General features: G+C 44.5%; 1 protein-coding gene across 3 annotated transcripts; it reads left to right on the top strand.

The window, feature by feature from the left end:
* Positions 1–212: 212 nt before the first annotated feature.
* On the top strand, positions 213–20,123 carry UPF3A (UPF3A regulator of nonsense mediated mRNA decay). 3 transcript variants are annotated; one of them, XM_063102444.1, is made up of 10 exons: positions 213–392; positions 608–714; positions 1,132–1,238; positions 4,478–4,576; positions 4,682–4,792; positions 8,584–8,639; positions 8,730–8,870; positions 15,077–15,237; positions 16,895–17,189; positions 19,115–20,123. In XM_063102444.1, the coding sequence occupies exons 1-10, from the start codon at positions 270–272 to the stop codon at positions 19,262–19,264; spliced, it is 1,350 nt and encodes a 449-aa protein (XP_062958514.1). In that variant the 5' UTR covers positions 213–269; the 3' UTR covers positions 19,265–20,123. The 3 variants fall into 3 exon arrangements, with proteins under 3 accessions (XP_062958514.1, XP_062958515.1, XP_062958513.1); XM_063102445.1 differs by having other exon boundaries at positions 8,730–8,882; positions 17,018–17,189; XM_063102443.1 differs by having other exon boundaries at positions 8,730–8,882.
* The last annotated feature ends 514 nt before the right edge of the window (positions 20,124–20,637 follow it).

The following is a 20,637-nucleotide window of genomic DNA, read 5'->3' as shown; positions in this document are numbered from 1 at the left end:
GGGCTGCCACATGTCACTCTGCGCAGAAGCTCCGCTGCCTGCACGCCCGCGACACAGACCCACAACAAGCTCCGCCTGGCGGCCGGGCGCCCACAGCCTCCCAGAGCGACCCGGCCCGAGGTCACCACTGGCCGGGGCGGGCTCGGAGCGCCGCGGGGGGGGGGGGGGGGGGGGGCGCGGCGAGTTCTCGCGAGGCTCTGGCCTCCGGTGGCGGGTGCGCGCCGAGGACGAGGGGCTCGGGGCCCAGCGGGAGGGAGAAGCCGGCGGCCATGGAGGCCCAGCTCTGCCGGGAGTCGCCGCGGCGAGAGCCGGAGACGCCGCCAGCCTCGTCCTCCGGCTGTGGGGGCAGCGCAAGCAAACCTCGCGAGGACCAGAGGACGGCCCCCAGCAAGGTTGACTTCTCGAGAGGGGGCCACCCGAGTGCTGGGGGGAGGGGAGAGGGGCGGTCCCGAGCGCTGGGGGCGGGGCGATGGGCGGCCCCATCCTCTGGGGGGCGGTTTGAGGGGCGGCCCCGAGCGCTGGGGGGCGGGGCCTCGCGGGACGTTGGGCCGTCAGGAGGCTCCGCGGCGGCCCGGGCCTGGCCTTCCTGACGCAGCGGCGCCCGCAGGTGGTGGTGCGACGGCTGCCTCCCGGCCTGTCCAAGGAGCAGCTGGAGGAGCAGCTGCACCCGCTGCCCGCGCACGACTACTTCGAGCTCTCGGCGGCCGACACGAGGTGAGCGCCCGGTCCCCCCGTCTCTTGGTTCCCCGCGGGTCAGTGGGCGACTTCGGGCTTCGGCCCCGGCAGCCGCGCAGGCGGCAGGTCCCCCGGTCTGCGGCGGGCCCGGCCGCGGTCCGGACACGTCGGAAGTGACCTTCCGGAGGGCCGGTGGCCTGACCCCGTCTCCGTGCGGGGAGAAGCCGGCCTGACCGTCTCTTACAAGCGACGGAAAAGCTTTCAGGGGACGGTTTGTTTGTATTTGTTTTTATTTGGTAAAAAGTACCCAGATTTTGTTCTCATTAACTGAGAGACGATTCTTTGGCATAAAGGTTTTATTTAAAGTGCTTTGTTGTTTCCAGAAAAAAACAAGAGGCACAATTAAAGGAGTTTTGAATTTTTTATTAACCGTTTCACTGTTAACTCTGATTTCAGCCTCTGTCCTCATCTTTACTCAAGAGCGTACGTTAACTTTACAAACCCTGGGGACGTCTTTCCCTTTAGAGACCGTTTCGATGGACATGTCTTCACTGACAGCAAAGGTTGGATCATCGGTTTTTTAAATTCTTTGTTATAATCCTAAGTATATTAATGAAGTTTTGCTGAAATATTTGTTAGTTTTAATTAAGAAGTTCTTAGAGACTAATGTAAAATCAGACCCTAAATTTTGATTGTTATATGATTGTGTACTTATATTAAAAATTAAAATTGTATATAAACTAAAGAATTCCAGAAATTGTATGTGACAGCGACAACCTGTTTATGGACTGTCATTGGAGAGTAAAGTGTTTTGTGTGAGTTTTCTGGTTAAGTGAACTTTACCTTTTTATGTTTCAAACCTACATTATTCTACCCATGTTTGAAAGAAATTTCGTAAAATGTATTTCATGCTTATATCTGTTTTCTTGAACACAGTACTGTTATGATTCGACCATTTCTTCAGATGTCGTGGGTAGAGAGAGTTGTAATTATAAACATCAGTCGTTGACTGCTGTTAAACAGCATTGTGGGGACAAGTTATTTACGCCTACTGAAAATAGTTCCAATTCCCTATACTTTTGGGTTCTGCTTTTGATATTTTTTTCTTTCTCCTCCTCTCCTGTCAAACTGTTTGTGTTGTATTTGCTGCTGTAAAGTCTAAGTTTCAGGGCAAATTGTTTCCTACTCTTCCCGCACCGACCAGTCTCTGCTCCACCCGACCCCATACACATCAGTGTTTCCTTCTCTCCACTGAGGGCTAACAAATTAGAAAATAGAAAAGATTGTTAAAGAGTGACTGAGCCGAGGACAAGAGATTTTTCCTGTGGGTAAAAACAAATTGAATGACATTTTTGTTGAGTGCTCATTTATTCAGTCATTTATTCAACAACTTTTTTTTTTTTACTTTTTAAAAATATCGGTAAAATACGTATAACAAAATTTACCACCTTATCCTCTCTGAAGTGTGCGGCTTAGTAGTGTTAAGTATATTCATCTTGCTGTGCAACCGATCTCCAGAATTCCTTTCACCTTGCAGTGAAGCTCTGCTGATTAAACAACTCTCCATTTCCCCTTCCCCCCAGCCCCTGGCACCCACCATTCTACTTTCTGTCGACCCTAACCCTCACTACTCTAGGTACCTCACATAAGTGGAATCGTACAGTATTTGTCTTTTTGTGACTGGCTTATTTCACTGAGCACACAATGTCCTCAAGGTTCATCCATACTATACCATATGTCAGAATTTCCTTTTTAAGGGTGAATAGTATTTCATTTTATGTATAGACCACATATTGCCTATTCATTCATCTGTCAATGGACACTTGGCTTGCTTCCACATTTTAGCTATTGTGAATAATGCTGCTATGAACATGGGTACAAATATGTCTTTGACACCCTGCTTTCAGTTCTTTTGGACATATACCCAGAAGTGGGATCGGTGGATCATGTGGCAATTCTATTTTTAGTTTTTTGAGGAACTGCTATGCTGTTTTCCATAGCAGCTGCACCATTTTACATTCCCACCAACAGTTACACAAAGATTTCAGTTGCTGTGCGTCCTCATCAACACTTGTTATTTTCTGAAAAATTTTTTTTTTTTAGTAGACAGCCTAATGGGTTTGAGGTGATTATCTAATTGTGGTTTAGATTTGCATTTCCCTGATGATTATTGATGTTGAGCATCTTTTCATGTGCTTGTTGGCCATTTATATATCATCTTTGGAGAAATGTCTATTCAGGTTTTTTGTCCATTCTTTATTCAGGTTATTTAGTTTATTGTTGTCTAGTTATAGGAGATCTGTGTGTATTCTAGGCATTAACCCCTCATCAGATGTATGATTTGCAAATTTTTCCTCCCACTCCATAGATTGCCTTTTCACTCTGTTGCTTGTGTCCTTTGATGCAGTTTTTAATTTTGATGTAGTCCAACTTATCTATTTTTATTGTAGTTGCCTGTGCTTTTATTGCCATATCTAAGAACTCATTGCCAAATCCAATGTTAGTATTTCTCTTATGCTTTTTTCTGAGTTTTATAGTTTTAGTTCTTAAATTTAGGACTTTGATTCATTTTGAGTTAATTTTTGTATATGGTGTTAGGTAAGGGTCCAACTTCATTCTTTTGCATGTGGATATACAGTTTTCCCACCACCTTTATTTTTTTGCAACTGGCCAGTACAAGGATCGAACCCTGGACCTTGGTGTTATCAGCACCACCATTTTTTGAAGAAGAATCTGTCCTTTCCTCATTGAATGGTCTTGGTACTTTTGTGGAAAATCATTTGCCCATATGTACAAGGGATTTTCTGGGCTTCCATTCTATTCCATGGTCGTCTCTCTCTATGCCAGCACCACACTGTTTGATTTCTGTAGCTTTGTAGTAAGTTTTGAAGTTGGGGAGTGTTTCAGTCACCATTTAATAAGTATCTGCCAGGTACCAGGCCTTGTGGATGCAGTGGTGAGTAGGATATGGTTCCTGCCTTCCTCTTGATTCTTGACTTTATTCTCAATAGTTGAGGTTAGCACGAAAGTGTCTTCCCGATAAATGAGAGTTACAATGTGATCGTGACCTGACTTACTGACACATCTAAAAATGATTACTCAGTGGGTTTAGTACTGAGGTAGAAGCGTTCCATTTGCTGATTAAGCATATAGCAGATTCTCTTAGTGAACATTTCTCTGTTTGTTTCCCCCCACTTAACAACAAAATCAGTTTCTAGTGACTTCCATTCTCACCTTTTCTATCTGAAGCAAATCTTACCTGGAATATATGCTTACTTGGAATATTACATATCGTGTACCCTTTAAAGCCCCTTCTTTTAGCCATATGTCTCTTCTAAGCAAAGTAATTTTCTTGAAGTTTTGTAACAGATTGATAATTGAATTAATGTTTTAAAATTTAAAAAATTAAAATATAAGTAAGAAACCCAACGAAAGGTCCAGTGATAAACTATTTGGGAGGGGGGTGGAAAGTCAGGGTTATTGAGGTGTTGATTACATATTGTAAAGTCCACCCTTTTAAAGTGAAAACTTTGATGGATTTTGAATGTACTCACCTCTACATGATGAATCGTTGTATTTAATAAATAATTGCTCCTTCTACCACGAGTTCATCATTTGTTTGAATCTGGAGTTTGACATGCTAAAGTTGCTGGTGCTTGGAAATATAACTAAATTATAGTTTAAATAGTTAATAATGCATTCTTGTTGTTATGCTTAATTCTTAAGTAAGCTAGATCATTATTTTCCAACATGAATGTAGTAGAATTTCAGGATGGTTTTTGGAATGTGTTTCCTGCTAAAGGTGTAGAATATCCTGCAGTGGTCGAGTTTGCTCCGTTCCAGAAGACAGCCAAAAAGAAGCTAAAGAAAAAGGATGCCAAGACCGGAAGCATTGAAGGTGGTGAGTCCTTTTTCAGATGCTGCCTGTGAAACACACAGATCAAACGTAGTTCCTCTCCTGGAGTTGAGGAGGAATGTTCGTTTTCTTTTTTTCATTAATTTATAGATCCAGAGTATAAGAAGTTTTTGGAAACTTACTGCATGGAGGAAGAGAAAACCAGTGCCAATCCCGAAACTCTTCTTGGGGAGATAGAGGCAAAGACAAGAGAACGCATTGGTCTGTTTTGTTTACTTCTTTTCTTTGTTGAGATATTTATTTATAGAGTATGTATTTATGCCTTATTTTCATGATTATGATAAGAAACTGAAACTCATTGCAAACTTGGCAGAAATGTAGAGTGTTTTCCAGTTTGACAAAAGGATGGCAGGATGGTAGCTTGGGGAAATATCTCTGGGCATTTGTTGATGGAGAGCACCTGGGTTTTTAGTGACAGTTGTTCTGTTTAAAGTGTCAGCGCTTCCGAATGAGCGGTGGAGAAGACACGTGGGTGCTCTGTGCCTGGCTGTGTCAGGGAAGAGTGTGTATCACAGTGTTGATCGCAGTGGCCTCTGAAAAGGGCAGTCCCGGATGGAGGGAGATGTGTGTGGTCATCTTGCTGCTGTTCAAAAAATTGAACCCACCTGAGCAAGCCTGTGGATAGATCCAGCCAGAGCACAGAATCTGGCTTGAATCCATCCTCCAGCCCTGCACCTGCAAGTTGTGTATTTTAGAAGTGGTCGTCTCCTAGTAACAGTCCCCAAAAAGCTCAAGTATAGATATGAAGCACCTTTATCCATTAACAGGCAAACTGCTTTAGTTTAGTCCCAAACATGCCTGGCAGCTCTGTCGGTCTTTCCTCAATGCCCCAGTATGACCCACCCTCTGACGCTCCCCTCTCCCAGCTGTGCCTTGCTCACCCATTAAGACTTCCAAGACATGACAGTCACACTGTTTGTAGTTTATCTTCTTATTTGTGGATCTCCTTCCACATAAACACTTTTCTCATTTCATCTCCCTACTTCCCCAACACAACTGTATATTCATCTTTGTAGCTGAAACACAGAGAAGTGTAGGAGCTGAATAAATGTTTGTTGAATACGTTAATAAGAAAAGTTAACATTATTGAAATAGTCATTAATTTTCTTCATTAGTAGTGAAATTTTTATATTTTATAGCGGCTGATTTAATGTGTGGCTCAAAGGACTGTTGATCACTGGAGTAAACACTAAGGTGTGCTGAGGCTGCATGTTGTCGTCATACCCACTCTGATCCTGGGCATGGGGCAGAACAGTGAACAGAAGGCAAGAGACTTCTCTCACAAGCTGCCCTGCTAGTGGGGATGACAGGTAGTAAACATGTGCAAAGGTAATCCAGCCATAGCATTTCAGTGTGTTGTAAGTGCCACAAATATAATGTAATAGAATAATGGCTTAGAGAGTAGTCAGGAGATTCCCTCTGAGATGACGTTTGAGTTGAAACCATCTGTGCTGAGCGGTGGAAGAAGAGGAAACTCTAAATGCAGGGGCTCCAGCTGCAGGAGCAGAATGCAGGTGGTTGGTGCCTATGGGCCAGGGAAAGGGTTATTGGAGAAGCAGGGGCATATCATAGTGGGCTGGGAAGCCTGGGTACTAGGCTCAGATGTATTCTGAGGCAACTGGAACCACAGAGGGAGTGACATGGTCTGGCTGGTTGTTCCCATCACTCTGGTTGCCCCACATGTACTGGATTGTGGATACCAAAAGAAGAGGCAGGGTCACTGATAGGAGACTTTTGCTGTAGTCCAGGGGAGGTTCCTGAACTAGGCTGGCACACGCAGCATGTATCTTGGAGGGGAGTAGACAGGATTGCGGTGGAGTGGCTGTGGGAGGAGAGGGAGCAGAAGAATTGAAAGACCCCAGGGTTTTGACTTGAGCAGATTAGTGGATGTGGCACCATTCCTGGCTTGGGAAGACTGAAACGAGAGACAGTAGTTGGGGCAGAATCAAGATTTCACTTAGAGCCTGTTAAATCTGAGAACTAGAAAAAGCAAATGAGTGTTATTTTCAGAACTCGCCTTCCTGCCCCTCCTCCCATTTCTCCCTCACTTTATTTTGAATGTCCCCTTTACAGGATCTGTCGCTGCAGGGCTGTTTTGAGACATTCCCTTTGCGGGTCAGACACAAAACCTCTTGCAGATTCCAGCAGGTGTTCTTCAGAGTGGCTGGTCCCCAGGACCTGCTGCACAGATATGGGTTGGATGAACGCATGCAACTCAGCACCCTAATGTGAGCAACAAACTCAGTCCAGGACCAGGCCGCTGAGTCTTGTTTCTGTGATTCCTGTTTCTAACAATTTAAATTTGAATCTTAACCGAGCAATTCATGGCACATTGCCTTTTTCTCTTCTTAGCTTTTGGCCTTTAGTGGATCCTTGCGAGCAAGTCTGACAAGTGAGGATTAAATGGAAATATTACTCTCAAGTTGTTATGCTGGTGTGGTGCACATGTGGGGTCTTTAGAGCAGACAGACTCAGGTTCAGCTCAAGACTTGCAGCCATGTGGCCTTCCTGAGCCCCAGTTTCCCCGTTTGCTCACAGATTCTGTGAGATGGTATGTATAGAGCACATGGTACAGTGTCTGTGGGTAAGGCACTGTGTGGGCGGCAACAGGTACTTCTCTTGGTTCAATTAGTGTTACATCACATGGCCATGCATGTCTTATCTAATAAATAATGTACCTTTATGTTGTGTGAAGCACTTTCTCATACAGAGTCCCCCTTACCCTTCACGTGAGTCCTGTGGGTAACGGGGCAGGTGTTTTGTAGGAGAGGAGGGGAGGCAGGCGGATCAGGCTGTGGAGCTCATTCAAGGTGGTCTCACCTGCTTCTGGCCAGCAAGTCTAGGCCTTCCACAGAGCAGGCTGATCTGAGATGATGTGCCCATTCAAAAGGCTGATCTCTGATGTTAGCTGGCCAGCTGTACTGACCCCGACAGAGTTTGTAGTCAGCCCAGGAGCCACCTGGGGGAAGTGGGTTCTCCATGGCTGCAGCACCTGACACAGAATGTGGGCTTCTGCCCTGTCGCAACTCCTCCCCACAGCAACCATGCCTGGGCAGAGCATCTCTGGCAGATGCCATTTGATACGGCATGTCAGGGTGTCAAGGGTCCTTAATTCCAAATTAGGGATCCCTGGATAAGGGCTCTGCTGTAATCCTGATTAGTTCCTGATCTTCACAATACTGGAAATGTCATGTCAGTTTTCAGGCACATCCAGGGATTCTTCCTGGTCCCATTTAATCTGAGATTTTGCAAACCCACAGAACAGACCCAGAGCATCTTCCACCTTCCCACCCCGTTCTCATGTCTGTGGGCCAGGGACCCATCCATCTCGGAGCCAGTCCCTGTGAGAGGCAGTGCCTGTGGGCCTGCGTAGTCTGGGCACCTGACAGCCAGGTCAGGCCAGGGTGGTCGGGGCATAAAAGTTGAGGATGAAGTTAGAAGTTGTGGAAATGTTCATTCCTTGGTAGTTGGTGCCAAGTGGAGTCGTTTTCTGTGCTATAGTGTTTTATGTCCCGTCATTCTGATTTTACAGAGTGCGTATTATAAGAAATTACAGGCATCCATGTTGCTCAAAACCACTGTCTATGGAGAGCAGAAAAGGAAGAAATTCACAGAAAATGTGTTGAATCAAAGTGAACATATAAATATGTTATCTAATGATTTCAGATACCTTTAAAAGTGAGAAGAGATACTCATTAACATTTGGGAAGTGTAATGCATTGTATTCATTTTACTCGTATGCCATCTTTGTAATATTTTAAGACTCCTTTAAGAATCAAGAATTACATGTCTGCTATGCATAAAATTGCTGGTAGCGCCACGTTTTTTGACTTTGTAGTAGTGGAGTGAGAACCCCCCTGGGTACAGTGTGTGTGCCTGTAAACTGAAGAAACAGTAATGTCCTGCCCTAGGATGTTAAAGGTAAATTTAAAACAAGCATTTAAAATAAAGAAAAGAAAGTTAAATACTACATTACAATTTTTGTGTTTTAGCTAGAAGAACCACACCTCTGTTGGAGTATGTTAAAAACAGAAAATTAGAAAAGCAGGTGGGTCTGACCTTTTCACTGATGAGTGTCCTTCCTGCTTCTGCTGATTCTGTTCACACAATTTATACACCTGCTTCTCCATGTCTTTAGAGAATTCGAGAAGAGAAGCGAGAAGAACGGAGGAGGAGGGAGTTAGAAAAGAAACGCTCACGAGAAGAAGAAAAAAGAAGAGAAGAGGAAAGATGTAAAAGAAAAGAGGCCGATAAGCAAAAGAAAACTGCTGAGAAAGAAGTAAGGATTAAGGTAATTTTGAGGAAACATTAAATTTTCCAAAATTAATTCTGCTATACTAATTATACCTTTCAGGTTTCTTAGGTCTTTAGAATTTTAAAGACATTTTAAATTAATCTCATCTTTTTTTATTATAGTTCCTTTTTTTCCATTCTACAACAGTAGTTTTCAAACTGTGTTTGCAGAACTCTACGGGTTCCTTGGACCTGCTGTTTGGAGGACTGGGGGGTGGATGGCAGGGAGGCCCAGCTCCTGGTATAGAGTGGTGGATGCGTTGCCTGGAGGAGCCCCATGTTTAAATGTTACATCTCGGGCTTCCGCATACATTTTCCTTTAAAGAAAAGTTTTCCTGGCCAAAAAGCACATATCCGAAAGCCCCTGGCTTGGCCTTTCCTGTGAAGCTGACTCAGTCTCTTGCCCAGTTTCATCCACTCATGGGGTGGTTTCATGCACAGAGGGAATTTTTTCTCTCTCTAAAATGTATTGTCCAGAATTGGGATCTGATCTTCTTAGTATTCTGCTCAGATGACCTTATTAAACCTAGATTTCAGCCTAATGTGTATCTTATCTCACTCCACAAGGATTTAAGGTACCTTATAGGGATTCAATAGAATTGTGTAATATAAAGGAAAAAAAAAAACAGGACTTGGGGAAAGATAGACTAGGAAAGGAAAGGGTGGGGGAGAGATAATTGAGCCATACGACTCTGAGAACAGTATTTTCTGTTTGTTCCTGCTTGTTTAAGGATACAGGCATAACTCTGCATGACAGAATTGTAGCAAGTATATTTCCTGTAATAAACTGTTACACTTCTCACTGTGTAACAGAGACAAAAAAAGGATTACTCAAAGCACCATGAATGCGATGAGAAGCCCGAAGGGTCTGCACCCCAGCAACTCCCCTGTTAGAAGGAGAAAACTGGGTACAGCCCTGATTCAAAGTTAGCTTCTGTTTTTTATTGTAAAGACAAGGAAGTTTCACAAGAAAATTCAGTTGATTTAGTCATCACAAAGGGACACAAGGACATGGGCAGTGTTACAAAAGTTATCTATGGTTAAGTATAGCTTAAACAATGGAAACTAGTAACATCAGTAAAATTAACAATATGACATTCCAAAGTACAATTAGTGAAAAGCTAAGGTGGTCAAACTGGCTCATTATCTAAAGTATAACCTCTCCTTAAGCAAAAGTTACATTCTTACTATAAAATCTAAGTACAATTATCTCTAAAATTTCCCCTAACAGACAGCTTGCCCCTAGCAAACATTTTTTTCACATCTTTCCCTTCAGCAGTTCTTAAAATCTCTTAACAGGATCAGTATGACAACCACCTGTTAGCTCTAAAATCATTAAAATATACAATCCCACACCTAAGCAGCGATTAGAGTTGATTAGATGGGCTGTTGCCCTCTGGCTGTAGGCTGTGGCCTCCTACCCAAGGGCTTTTGCCCCATATATGTATTTACCTAAAAACCCTATTCTAAAAATCAAATGAAAATCAAGATTTCTAACCCTCCACAATAAACATAGTCTCAAAAGTAAAAATTAACAGCTCTTGGAAGATAACTAATAAACCAAAACCTTAACATGACAGGGAAGTTCTTTGTCATTGCAGAAATTCAACTGTGTCATGTCATGACATACTGAACATTCTCAGCAGTCAAAACAGAAAAGTTGATGCAGAAATGTAGATTTCCTTATATATGAAGAGAACTCAAATTCTGAAGAGAACAGACATCATTAGGAGAATACTGTTCTTCAAGGGAAGCAGAGCTTCTTCTAGGACTTTGATCTAAACTAACTTCTCCCATCCCATGGGGTTCACCTGTGATGGAGAGAAAAATTTTTTAACAACATCCTTATGAAAACACGCAACCATGGGTATCAGTCAGGACTGGCTAGATTATGCTGCAGTAACAGATAGTCTCAACATCTCATTGGTCTCACCTAGCTGAAGCTTATTTCTTGTTTGTGTTGTGAGTCTGTTGTGCACAGGCACAACATTGCCATGGCAGTCACGTGGTGACCCCAAGCTCATGGAGGCCCTATGTTGGCATTAGCTTCCACAGTCTTTATGACACAGAAAAGGAAATTGTACTAGTGTCAGATTGCACAAGGCCTTAACGCTTCCATGCAGAAGTGACACGTGCTATTTCTCCCCACGTCTTGTTGGCCAAAACAAGTCAAGCAGCCCCACTTAATTTCAAGCAGGTAGGTATGTGTCTAAAATGTCTGATGAACAGCTCTAATGAATAGCATAAATTCTGAAGACTTTTTCTTGACGTGTCTCTCTTTAAAGTTGAAGGACATTCTTGCAAAATATAGGCTTATGAAAGGTATCGGGCAGGAGCCAGGTAATGTTGCTCGAGCACATTTGCTTCAAAGATGAACAATAGATGTACAAGATGAATGGGTAAACTGTCCCAAAACAGTCACCAAGTAGTTTCTTTTAACTTGGCTTTGAAACGTTGATATTTTGGGTACAGATCTATAATCTGGTAATGACATTGATGAAATTGTGGAACCCAACCAAGACCATTAAGTAAAGGCGGCCCAGCGCATGTCTGCAAGGACAGGTATACCTGATGGGCAAAGCCAGGGTATTCCTCAGGAAACGACTCTGAGACAGTATTTTCTGTTTGTTCCTGCTTATTTAGGGATACAGACACAACTCTGCATGACAAAATTGTAGCAAATATATTTCCTGTAAGAAACATAGTCTCAAAAGTAAAAATTAACAGCCCTTGGAAAATAACTAATAAAACCTTAATATGACAGGGAATGTCTTTGTCATTGCAGAAATTCAACTCTGTCATGTCATGACATTTTGTAAATTTTATGGTCACACTGCACGAATATCGTCTAACCTTCTCATTTACCTTTCTGAACAAAGAATAGATGCCAACCCAGTACCTAATGCTTTGATTCTCAAAATCACTTTTGTCAACAGCTTCTTACTGAGAGTTTTTCAAAAAGAACCATTGAAATCTGTAGCCTGTAATTTCGACTATAATTTTAAGTAGGACTTAAAAGTATTTGGAATATTCCATTTTATTTTTACATTGTTGAGTATGCAATTAGATCCAAAGTAAGCCAAAGAAATTAGACAAATTTAAGTTAGTAAATGTAAGTTCAATACCTTCATACAGAAAAGAAATCAGAACATAAATGCAGCAAGAAAAAGAGTTAGTCTTTTCCAGATCCACTAAAACAAAATGTTGGTGGCAAATTGGGCCCCAGTGACCATGAGTCACCCTGGCTTTCATCCTGAGGAGTCTGGAATTGTGGCTGAACAGTGTGTGAGATTTGGGTCATCTAACCCCAAGTTTAGCTTTTAGTAAGGATCTGCACTCGATTTGGGGATCTCTTTCTTATAAATTATTTGGAGAATTTAAGTTTTAAAAAACTGAAAAATAAAATCTGTGGAGGCCAAAATACAATAACCTTAAGGTAGAGCTGAAGAGGGACACCCTCACTGCTTCTATTAACAGAGAAATGGGACTCAAGGAGAACAACCCAGCTGTGTTTCCTTTTCCTCTGAGACTAAAACCAAGCAGTGGGCTTAAGTTGAAGTGGGAAGTTAGGATACCAAAGTCATGAATAAAATTCATGAATGCATAAATTGTAGGGTATTGACGACATTGTCTAGAAAAACTGTGAGATCCTTCTTATGAAGCTCTTTAATAAAAGATGTGTGCATGTGTAACCAGCTTGCATATATGTAGCAGAAGCACAGACAAGTGCATGTGTGTGGCCGGGTTACATGTATGCGTGTAAGCACAGATGTGGATGTGTGTGTGTAGGTGCATGAAAGACTGGGTTGCATGTGTGAACAAGCCACACTGTCAGCGGCCGCTGGCTTCCCGATAGACCCGCCCCAGCTTCTCTCCTGCCTGCTCCCCAGCTAGTCTCCACTGCTGTTACTTCTATTTTTCAGATGCACTGGCTGATCCCAATTCAGGCATGTCTGCATGTTTCTCTAACAGGGAACTTCCCAGGAACACCTGTGGCTCCTTCTCACACTCTAAGTTCCCGTCTTGTCTTCACAGAGAGCCTCTGGACGCTGCCCCTTCCCCTCACTCCATGTCTCCACCCCATTTACTCTTTTTTATTTTGTGTTCACAGCACCTGATACCAACTGAAATTGTCTTATTCCTTTGTTTCCTTTTTTATATTTTTTGTCATTGTGTACACTGTTCCCTACCCCCTTGACCACCCCTCCTTCAGCTAGAATGTCAGGTGTGAGTTCTTTCAATACAGAGACATGTCTGTCTCATTCACAACCATGTTCCTGGTGTACAGCTCCCAAGACCCTTGGAGTCTGCAGAGTGATGAGTGTCTTTTTGTACACCAACGAGAGGACTGGAGGCTGGGGCCTACAGAGCTTCAGGACAGGGGCTGGTCACTAGAAAGACCAAGGCAGGATTAGAGGGTTGGGACTTTCAGCCCCATCCCCCGGCCTCCGACCTCTGGCCTCCAACCTCTAACCTCTGAGAAGGGAGCGGGGGGATGGGCAAGAGGCTGGAGAATGAGTTAATTACCAGTGGGCCAGTGATTTAATCAGTTATGCCTATGTAATGAAACTTCCATTAAAAACACCTAGAAGACAGCACTTCTGGGTTGGGGACCACATTGAGGTGCTAGAGGGTTTGGGCACGGAAGCTCTGATCCACCTCTCACCCCATACTTACCTCCATGCATTTCTTTTATTTGGCTGTTCCTGAGTCAAATCTTTTATAATAAACTGGTTACAGTAAGTACAGTGCCTTCCTGAGTTTTGTGAGCCATTCTAGCAGGTTATCACATCTGAGTGGGGATCATGGGAACCCCCTGAATTTGTAGGTGGTTGGTCAGAAGTCCGGTGACACCCTAGGACTTGGCAACTGCCATGTGAAGTGGAGGCAGTCTTGTGGGACCGAGTCCTCAAACTGTGGAATCTAATGCTAGCTCCAGGCAGACAATGTGAGAATCAAGTTGAACGTAGGACACCAGCTGGTATTGGAGAGATGAGGTGGTGTTGGAAGAGACACCACACGTCTGGTGTCAGAAGTGTAATGAGTAGAAACACGCATAGGTGCGCAAAGTTATTTGTTGGATGGCCGGACGGATGGAAACTTGCACTTCCCTGTGGCTTGCATTTCTCACAAACGTATCCCAGTTACCTGAGGGAGATGTGTAAGTTCACGGATGCTGTAGGCAGAACGAGAGGACGTACACAGGCAGACCTAGTGCACACGTTTGATGAGAAATGACTCATGTAATCACATATATCTGTGTATAGTTTTGCTACACTGCAGTTTAAAATATATTCACTTTTGTGAGTGAGTTCAGAATTCTCCGAAGTACACTTTCTGTTTCTGTTCTAGAAATGACTCTACCTGTGGTGCTTAAACTTTGAAGAGTGAGCCAGAGAGTGGGGAATGTGTCATTGCAGAGACGAACCACATGACGCATCCCAGGCACTTGCTCTGATTCAAGAGAAAGAATAATAAATGTTTGAAAACTAAACTATTCTAAAAGTCATCCATATAAAGCAAAATACTTTGTTTTATAAAAGCTAGAACCTGTAGATGAAAGAAAAGGAAATCGTCTCAGTGCTGACACCCATAATCTGTTGCAGAGAACCTGGAGATAGAGTTCTGTGTGTGTGTGTACGTGTGTGTGTGTGTGTGTGAATTTGTGTGGACATTAACATACAAATAGAAATTGGATCTTTGTGCATGTTCTGCTTTGTAACTTTTTAAAAAATCTTAGTTGACACATTGTACTTGTACAGACATATGGGTACAATCTGATGTTTTGATGCATGTGTATGTTGTATAACAATCAGGTTAGGGTTGTTAATGTGTCAGCCACCTCATGTGTTTATCCTTTCTTTGTGGTGAAAATATTCAGAAGCCTCCCCTGTATCTATTAAGAAATATACAAGACTTAACTCTTTTGTAACATCCTTTTATTCCTTAATATGACCATCTTTTCATCACATTGATTATCCTACATCATTTTCATAACCACAAAATATTTCACTGGCTGAGCGTCCCATTACGTATTGAACGAAAACCCTGTTTCTTGGACCTCTCGCTGACATTCTTTTGCTATTCAAACATTTGGGCCCAATATTGGTATATATTTTTGATTAATTTATTTAACAACTTCTTTTATAATATGCTCTTGAGGTGATATTTTATTAGCATTAAATTTCTCAGCTTCTTAAGAAACCAGAAAAGGGAGAGGAACTGACCACAGAGCAACCCAAGGAAGGAGGAGAGGAAGCTGATGCCGGAGGTGGAAGACGGGAGCCGTGTGCCTCCTGCGCAGCCATCAGAGCCAGGCCCGTGGACAGCATGCCACAGGAGCTCAGGGACAGGTGAGCAGCGTGTGTTTCTGTGACACGTCAGCATCAGGTCATGGTGATGTGTCCTGTGTCAGTACAGTGTGTTTATTTCACAGCATTCTTGGAATCCGAGAATTTTGCCAGGCTAGGCCAGTACACTTGTCTTTGTTTCTCATCAGTCATGCCAGGAACTTAGGAAACCCATCTTCTCTGCAGTCTCGAGCCTGTTGTCACATCCAGGGAGTTTCCTTCTCTCGTGGCCTGAACTCTTGCCTCCTCACCCTCTTCTTTCCCTCCTGAAGCCTTCCCCCTTGGCCTCCTGTGCTGCGCGTTAGGACTTCAGGATCTGCCCGGTCTGTTTTCCTTCATGGTTTTTATCAGTCTGTCGTTTTTCTCTGTTTTGAAATATGCTGTTCATTCATTCTTCCAGCCCTCCTTCAGTTTATCTACAGAATTGTAAATTTGAGAACCCAGTCTTGTAGGCCTGCAGGTCTTCTGCAATAAAGAAATAGAATTTCAGTCTTTTGTTGAAGTCGTCGCCCCTCCTGGTCAGCAGCTGTACATGCCTCATCCCGTGGTCTTGCCCCACTCTCTTCCTTTACTCATGACATGCAGCTCTGTGCAGACAGACGTGACAGCCCCTCCCTGGCATCCTCCTGTCCCTGACCCCCACCATCTGCAGGGCCATGTGCAGCTGGGCTTGCCTTCCTCTCTGGGGTCCTCAGTGTTGTCCCCTGACCCAGGGCTCCTGCCCATGTCCTGCATCTGGCCATTGACTATCTGCTAGTGCCCAGGGCAGGTCTGCTCATGGGCTGATGGAAGTGGATATTCATTGGGAGGGAAGATGGTAAGGTCATGGCACTGGGCTGTTAATTTCCCAGATTCACAATAATCTGAATGATTTGTTACTGCCTTACATACAGAGTTGTTGATAAAGCATTTTTTCCCTCTTTGGGGGGTTTTGGTTTATCGGTTTGTTTCTAAAATTAATTAATACACGATTATCAAAACCATGGTCTTTTAACACTGCAGTTTATGTCATGGATATTTCCATTTTTGTTGTTTATGATACAGCAGTGCTTACACCCATACTTCTGGCAGGAATTCATACTGTGCCTGTAGATCCTTTCTCTGAGGTGTGTGAGGACTCTCAGTTTCATGGAGGGAAAGAGTGTAAGAACCCAGTGAGCTAAGCAACCATTTATTTACTTCCTGTTCATTTAATACTCTAATTTATACATACATATAATTAGTCAGGCATTATTAAATTTCAGTTAGCTGCAGCTGTGCTTGGAGCAGAAATTAGGCTGTCAGTGTCAGTCTGCACCATGCTGGTCGTGCATCTGGGCTCCTGGGGAAGTCATCTGTGACCCCTTTTAGTCTCACTTTCTCTGTAAAAAAGAGGGGGTGATATTTACTTTGGATAGTTATTGAGAACTGGAAAACACTCATTACATACCTGTCAGTCGAGTATAATGGCAGGTATTACAGTTATTGCTGTTTGTTTGTTCATCTTTTCAGCAGTTGTTTCTGAAAGGCTGCTGTGTGCCGTCACTGCGCAGACTCAGCAGTCCAGGGTGAGCACCACCCAGGTGTTCCCTGCCTTTTTGGAACATACAGTCTAGAAAGGAAGGCAGGTGGATGACAAGCCATTTACGTGAACTTGCTGATGATTTGTATTGAATCATAGGTCACACACTGACAGTGATAAAGAGCAGACGGATGTGGAGAGATTTAGAGAAAAAGAGCTTGAAACACAAAGATACCACTTGGATGAGGGCAGAAAGCACAGAGCTCCCTACGGGTTTGACAGGTTTTCAAGAAGGAACGAAGATGAACTGAAATGGGGGAAAGGATTCGCCCAAGACAGAGGGAAGAAGGGGAGCCAGGATGGAGGTGTCGCTGTGGAGGCAGCAGAGGGACCACGGAAGGAGCAGAAGGCGACTGATGGCCGGGCACCCGGGAAGGAGCGGCAGGGAAACAAGGTTCTGTTCCTCACTTGGGGATCCATTCATTCCACCCCATGTCCCCGCATTCATCCATGTCCACCCCTTAGTCTAAGAGTGTAAACTGCACTTCTCCAGTCTTACAGCTGCTTTTTCCAAATGGAATTTCTTGTATTAAACCAACAAAGGATTGTTTTCTGATGGTGTGGGACCTTGCATTGTCCCAGGAGCTACTGCTCTGCAGGATCAGACAGCCCATAAATGCCTGTAAGTTCTGCACAGACAGCACAGGATTGGCATTGCCCACTTTTGTGAGTTGAAGTTAGTTGGTCTTCAGATGACATTTTCCCAGAGAAGCACTGTAAATGGTTTCATCTCCCTTCCAGGACTGGGCCCCGAACTGGTGCTCACCCCGGTCTTCTCAGTGAGCCGAGGTCACCGAGGGCTGCCCGGGCCCCATTGCATACTGACCCTCCACCCGTGTCCTGAGCCCCAGCAGCCACTGTCCTCTGACTGCGATTCTGCAGTTTCAAGTGTGCACATGAGTGGGGACACAGTGTATGACCTTCACAGTTGGCTCCCTTCAGATCCATCCATGGCGTGTGTCAGAGATGTTCATCATTTAAATGTTTCCAGTAAGGGCGAGGCTAACATCCAGAGGAGGGCCCTCTTTGCCTCTGCAAGATTTCTGTACTTACCTTAATCTCAGGGTACACAGAGCACAGCTGTGGGTCTGCACGGGTTCATAATGAATACTTGTTTTTCAGCTGCCTCTTTATTTCAGCAGTGGGGAGTGATTTGGGGATTTGCACAGCGTCATCTGGGGGAATGCACGATGACTCAGTTCTCTCAGTTAAAGCTAATCATAACGTGGTCGTAATGAGGTGCTTTGTGTCACAGCTCCTTGCTGTGAGGCGGGCAGGTCATGTGCACTTGCAGATCGGCCTTCACACTCTGTGGCACACACAGATGCGCCCTGCCAAGAGTCCTCTCCCACTCCTCTCACTGGCCAGGCTTATACTAAGGAAAGGAAAATTAAGTCAAACCCCCTGGTGGGGACCTGCTAGGGGCCTCCACACATACTCCAAGAGTAGGTACAGGTGAGCTGGTGAATCATGGAGAAAGTCTGAAGATAGTGCCCATGAGTCATCCTCACAGCACACACATGGGTCCTGCGGTGGCATCAGAAGGCTGGGCAGTCACTCTGCAGGGACAGGGAGGTGTGCTACGCAGGAGGCTTGCTTGCTGGGCCACAGGCCTCCAGGAGACTGGGTTGGCCAGCGAGGCTGGAGGGCCTTTCAGGAGCGGAGGGGCTGTCCTAGTTACAGGTCTCACTCGCAGATCAGCCTGTGCTTCCCTGGCTGCCAGTGTCTCATGCACTGAAGCAGTTGCTTTTTGTGTACTTATTCAGGCATTATTTTTATTCCTCTGCCTCCAAAAGGTTAATGAAAGTGTGGGCTAGTATTTTGCATAAAGTGAGCAGTTCACAGTTCTCCACTGTTAGGGGGAGGCAGGAATAATCAACATGGAAGTTGCTCATTCCCAGTGTTAGCAACTGTTTTAGTACATACATGTAAGAAGCATCTCTCTGAGGGTCCCTGCCTTATTTTGTTTCAGAGCTTGTGTTTAGCTGACGGGGAGAGACGGGCATGACTGAGTTTTCATCTCTCAGGCCCAGAGGGAAGTGCTGGGATCGCGCTGTTTCCACAGAGTGTTCCTGGTTTGGGCAATAACATTTTCCTAGATGCCAACTTTTAGTTTCAAAAAACACATGGCTGTTTTGTTTTGTTTTGTTTTGGCCTCAAATACCTGGTTTCTGAGACAGTGCTATGAAGAGGGTCGATTTTGATCTGCAAGGTTGATTCCCTTAGACGGTTTCTATCATCAGGCCCCAGACGTGCAGACAGGTGCTGACACTCCTGCGCTGTGGCCTTCGGAGTAGTAACCCACCCTCTGTCCCGTAGGACCCACCGGCCTTCGAGCCCGCCAGTGTGACGGAAGAGCCTCCGAGGAGGGCCGAGGCGGGAGGAGCAGTGGGGCAGAGGATTCGACAGGGGCTGGTCCTGAGAGGGCACAGGCACAGCGAGCACCACACACGCTGGTGGCACCCGTGAGCTCCCGCGCGGCCTCCCAGAAATGTGCCAGTCACACCGGCATAGAACCCGGACGCTGAATGTACTCCTCACACAGAAACTAGAAGCTGGAAGCACTGAGGGTGGTACAGGAACCTCCAAAAACCTTTCTTAAAGACGTGATCTTTTTTAAATTGAGCAGAATTTTCAGACTTTACTATTTCTAGTATGTACTAATATTTACCCTTCAGCCAAAAGAGAGGAAATGGCCCACATGGGAGGTGGAGAAACATGAACGAAGAGAAACATGAAGGGAAGAGAGTTGGCGTTGTCCCAGTGTGGACTCGAAAGCACTGCCCGTCCACAAGGGCCACGTCCACGCACGTCACATCCTTGTGGGCAAGTGGCCGTCAGCACCTGCCTGTCACTGCGCTTCTCACGGGCCTTCTGAGCTGCAGCATTGGGCAGGAGCAGTTCCCTCCCTGTAACCTGTGCAGCTCAGCCACTTCTGCCAACTCTGTTGTGTTTTAGTCCCCCTGAGAGGACCCTTCTCACTGTATACAACCCGACGGCTTTAATTACTGCACTTCTAACAACGTGGCAACTGCCGGGGTGAATGTGGTTCCACGGTCCTTTGATGGTTGTGCTCGTGGCTTATAACCATGTGGTTGGAGGATTTGCCGAGATAACAAATGTTATTTGGGACAGGGATAACCTTGGTATGGCATCTACAGCCTGTCTTTTTGACCCTGAGGCACTTTGATGTTTAAAATAATGTATTGTAGTTTTCTGAAACTGTGCATTCTACAGTGTTTCTTCCTGCTAGTGAAGTTCAAATCTTAATTTTTGGCACTGCGCTTTGAACCATTTATTAAATAAAAGTTGTTACTGTGGATTTTAAGACCTGAAGTTATGGTACTTTTTCTACTTAGAATTTTAAATAATAAAATATTGCTTTTTAAAAAGTGGCTTTAATTATTTGAATATTTTGCTGATTATATCCATTCCTTACTATTGATTATGAAATGTTTATATTTATCAAAAAACTAAGAATTCATCATTTGTCATTAAAAGACCTTTGACTGTTGGAGTCAGGGCTGTGGCATGATCGTGCTCTTGCGTTCGACTCCTGGATAGTAAAGATTTTAGACTTTGCAAGCCATGTGGTTTCTGTCACAGCCACTGACCTCTGCCATGGCAGTGAGACTGCCTTAAACAATGTGTGAGTGAAGCGGGGGACTGTGTTCCAGTAAAACTTCATTTGTAAGAGCAGGTGGCCCGCCATGTTAGCCTGACGGTAGCTTGCTGACCTGCTCAGAAAATGGGCCAGACAGGACCCGGACAGCGAGCTGCACATGTCATCTTTGACCTGGAGACTTTCAGACCCAAGAATCCAGGACTAAGTGCATTTCGTT

This window comes from Cynocephalus volans, chromosome 7 (genome assembly GCF_027409185.1).
Source record: "Cynocephalus volans isolate mCynVol1 chromosome 7, mCynVol1.pri, whole genome shotgun sequence".
NCBI lineage: Eukaryota > Metazoa > Chordata > Mammalia > Dermoptera > Cynocephalidae > Cynocephalus > Cynocephalus volans.
The sequence above is the reverse complement of the archived record's forward strand: the minus strand, read 5'-3'. Positions and strand labels throughout refer to the sequence as shown.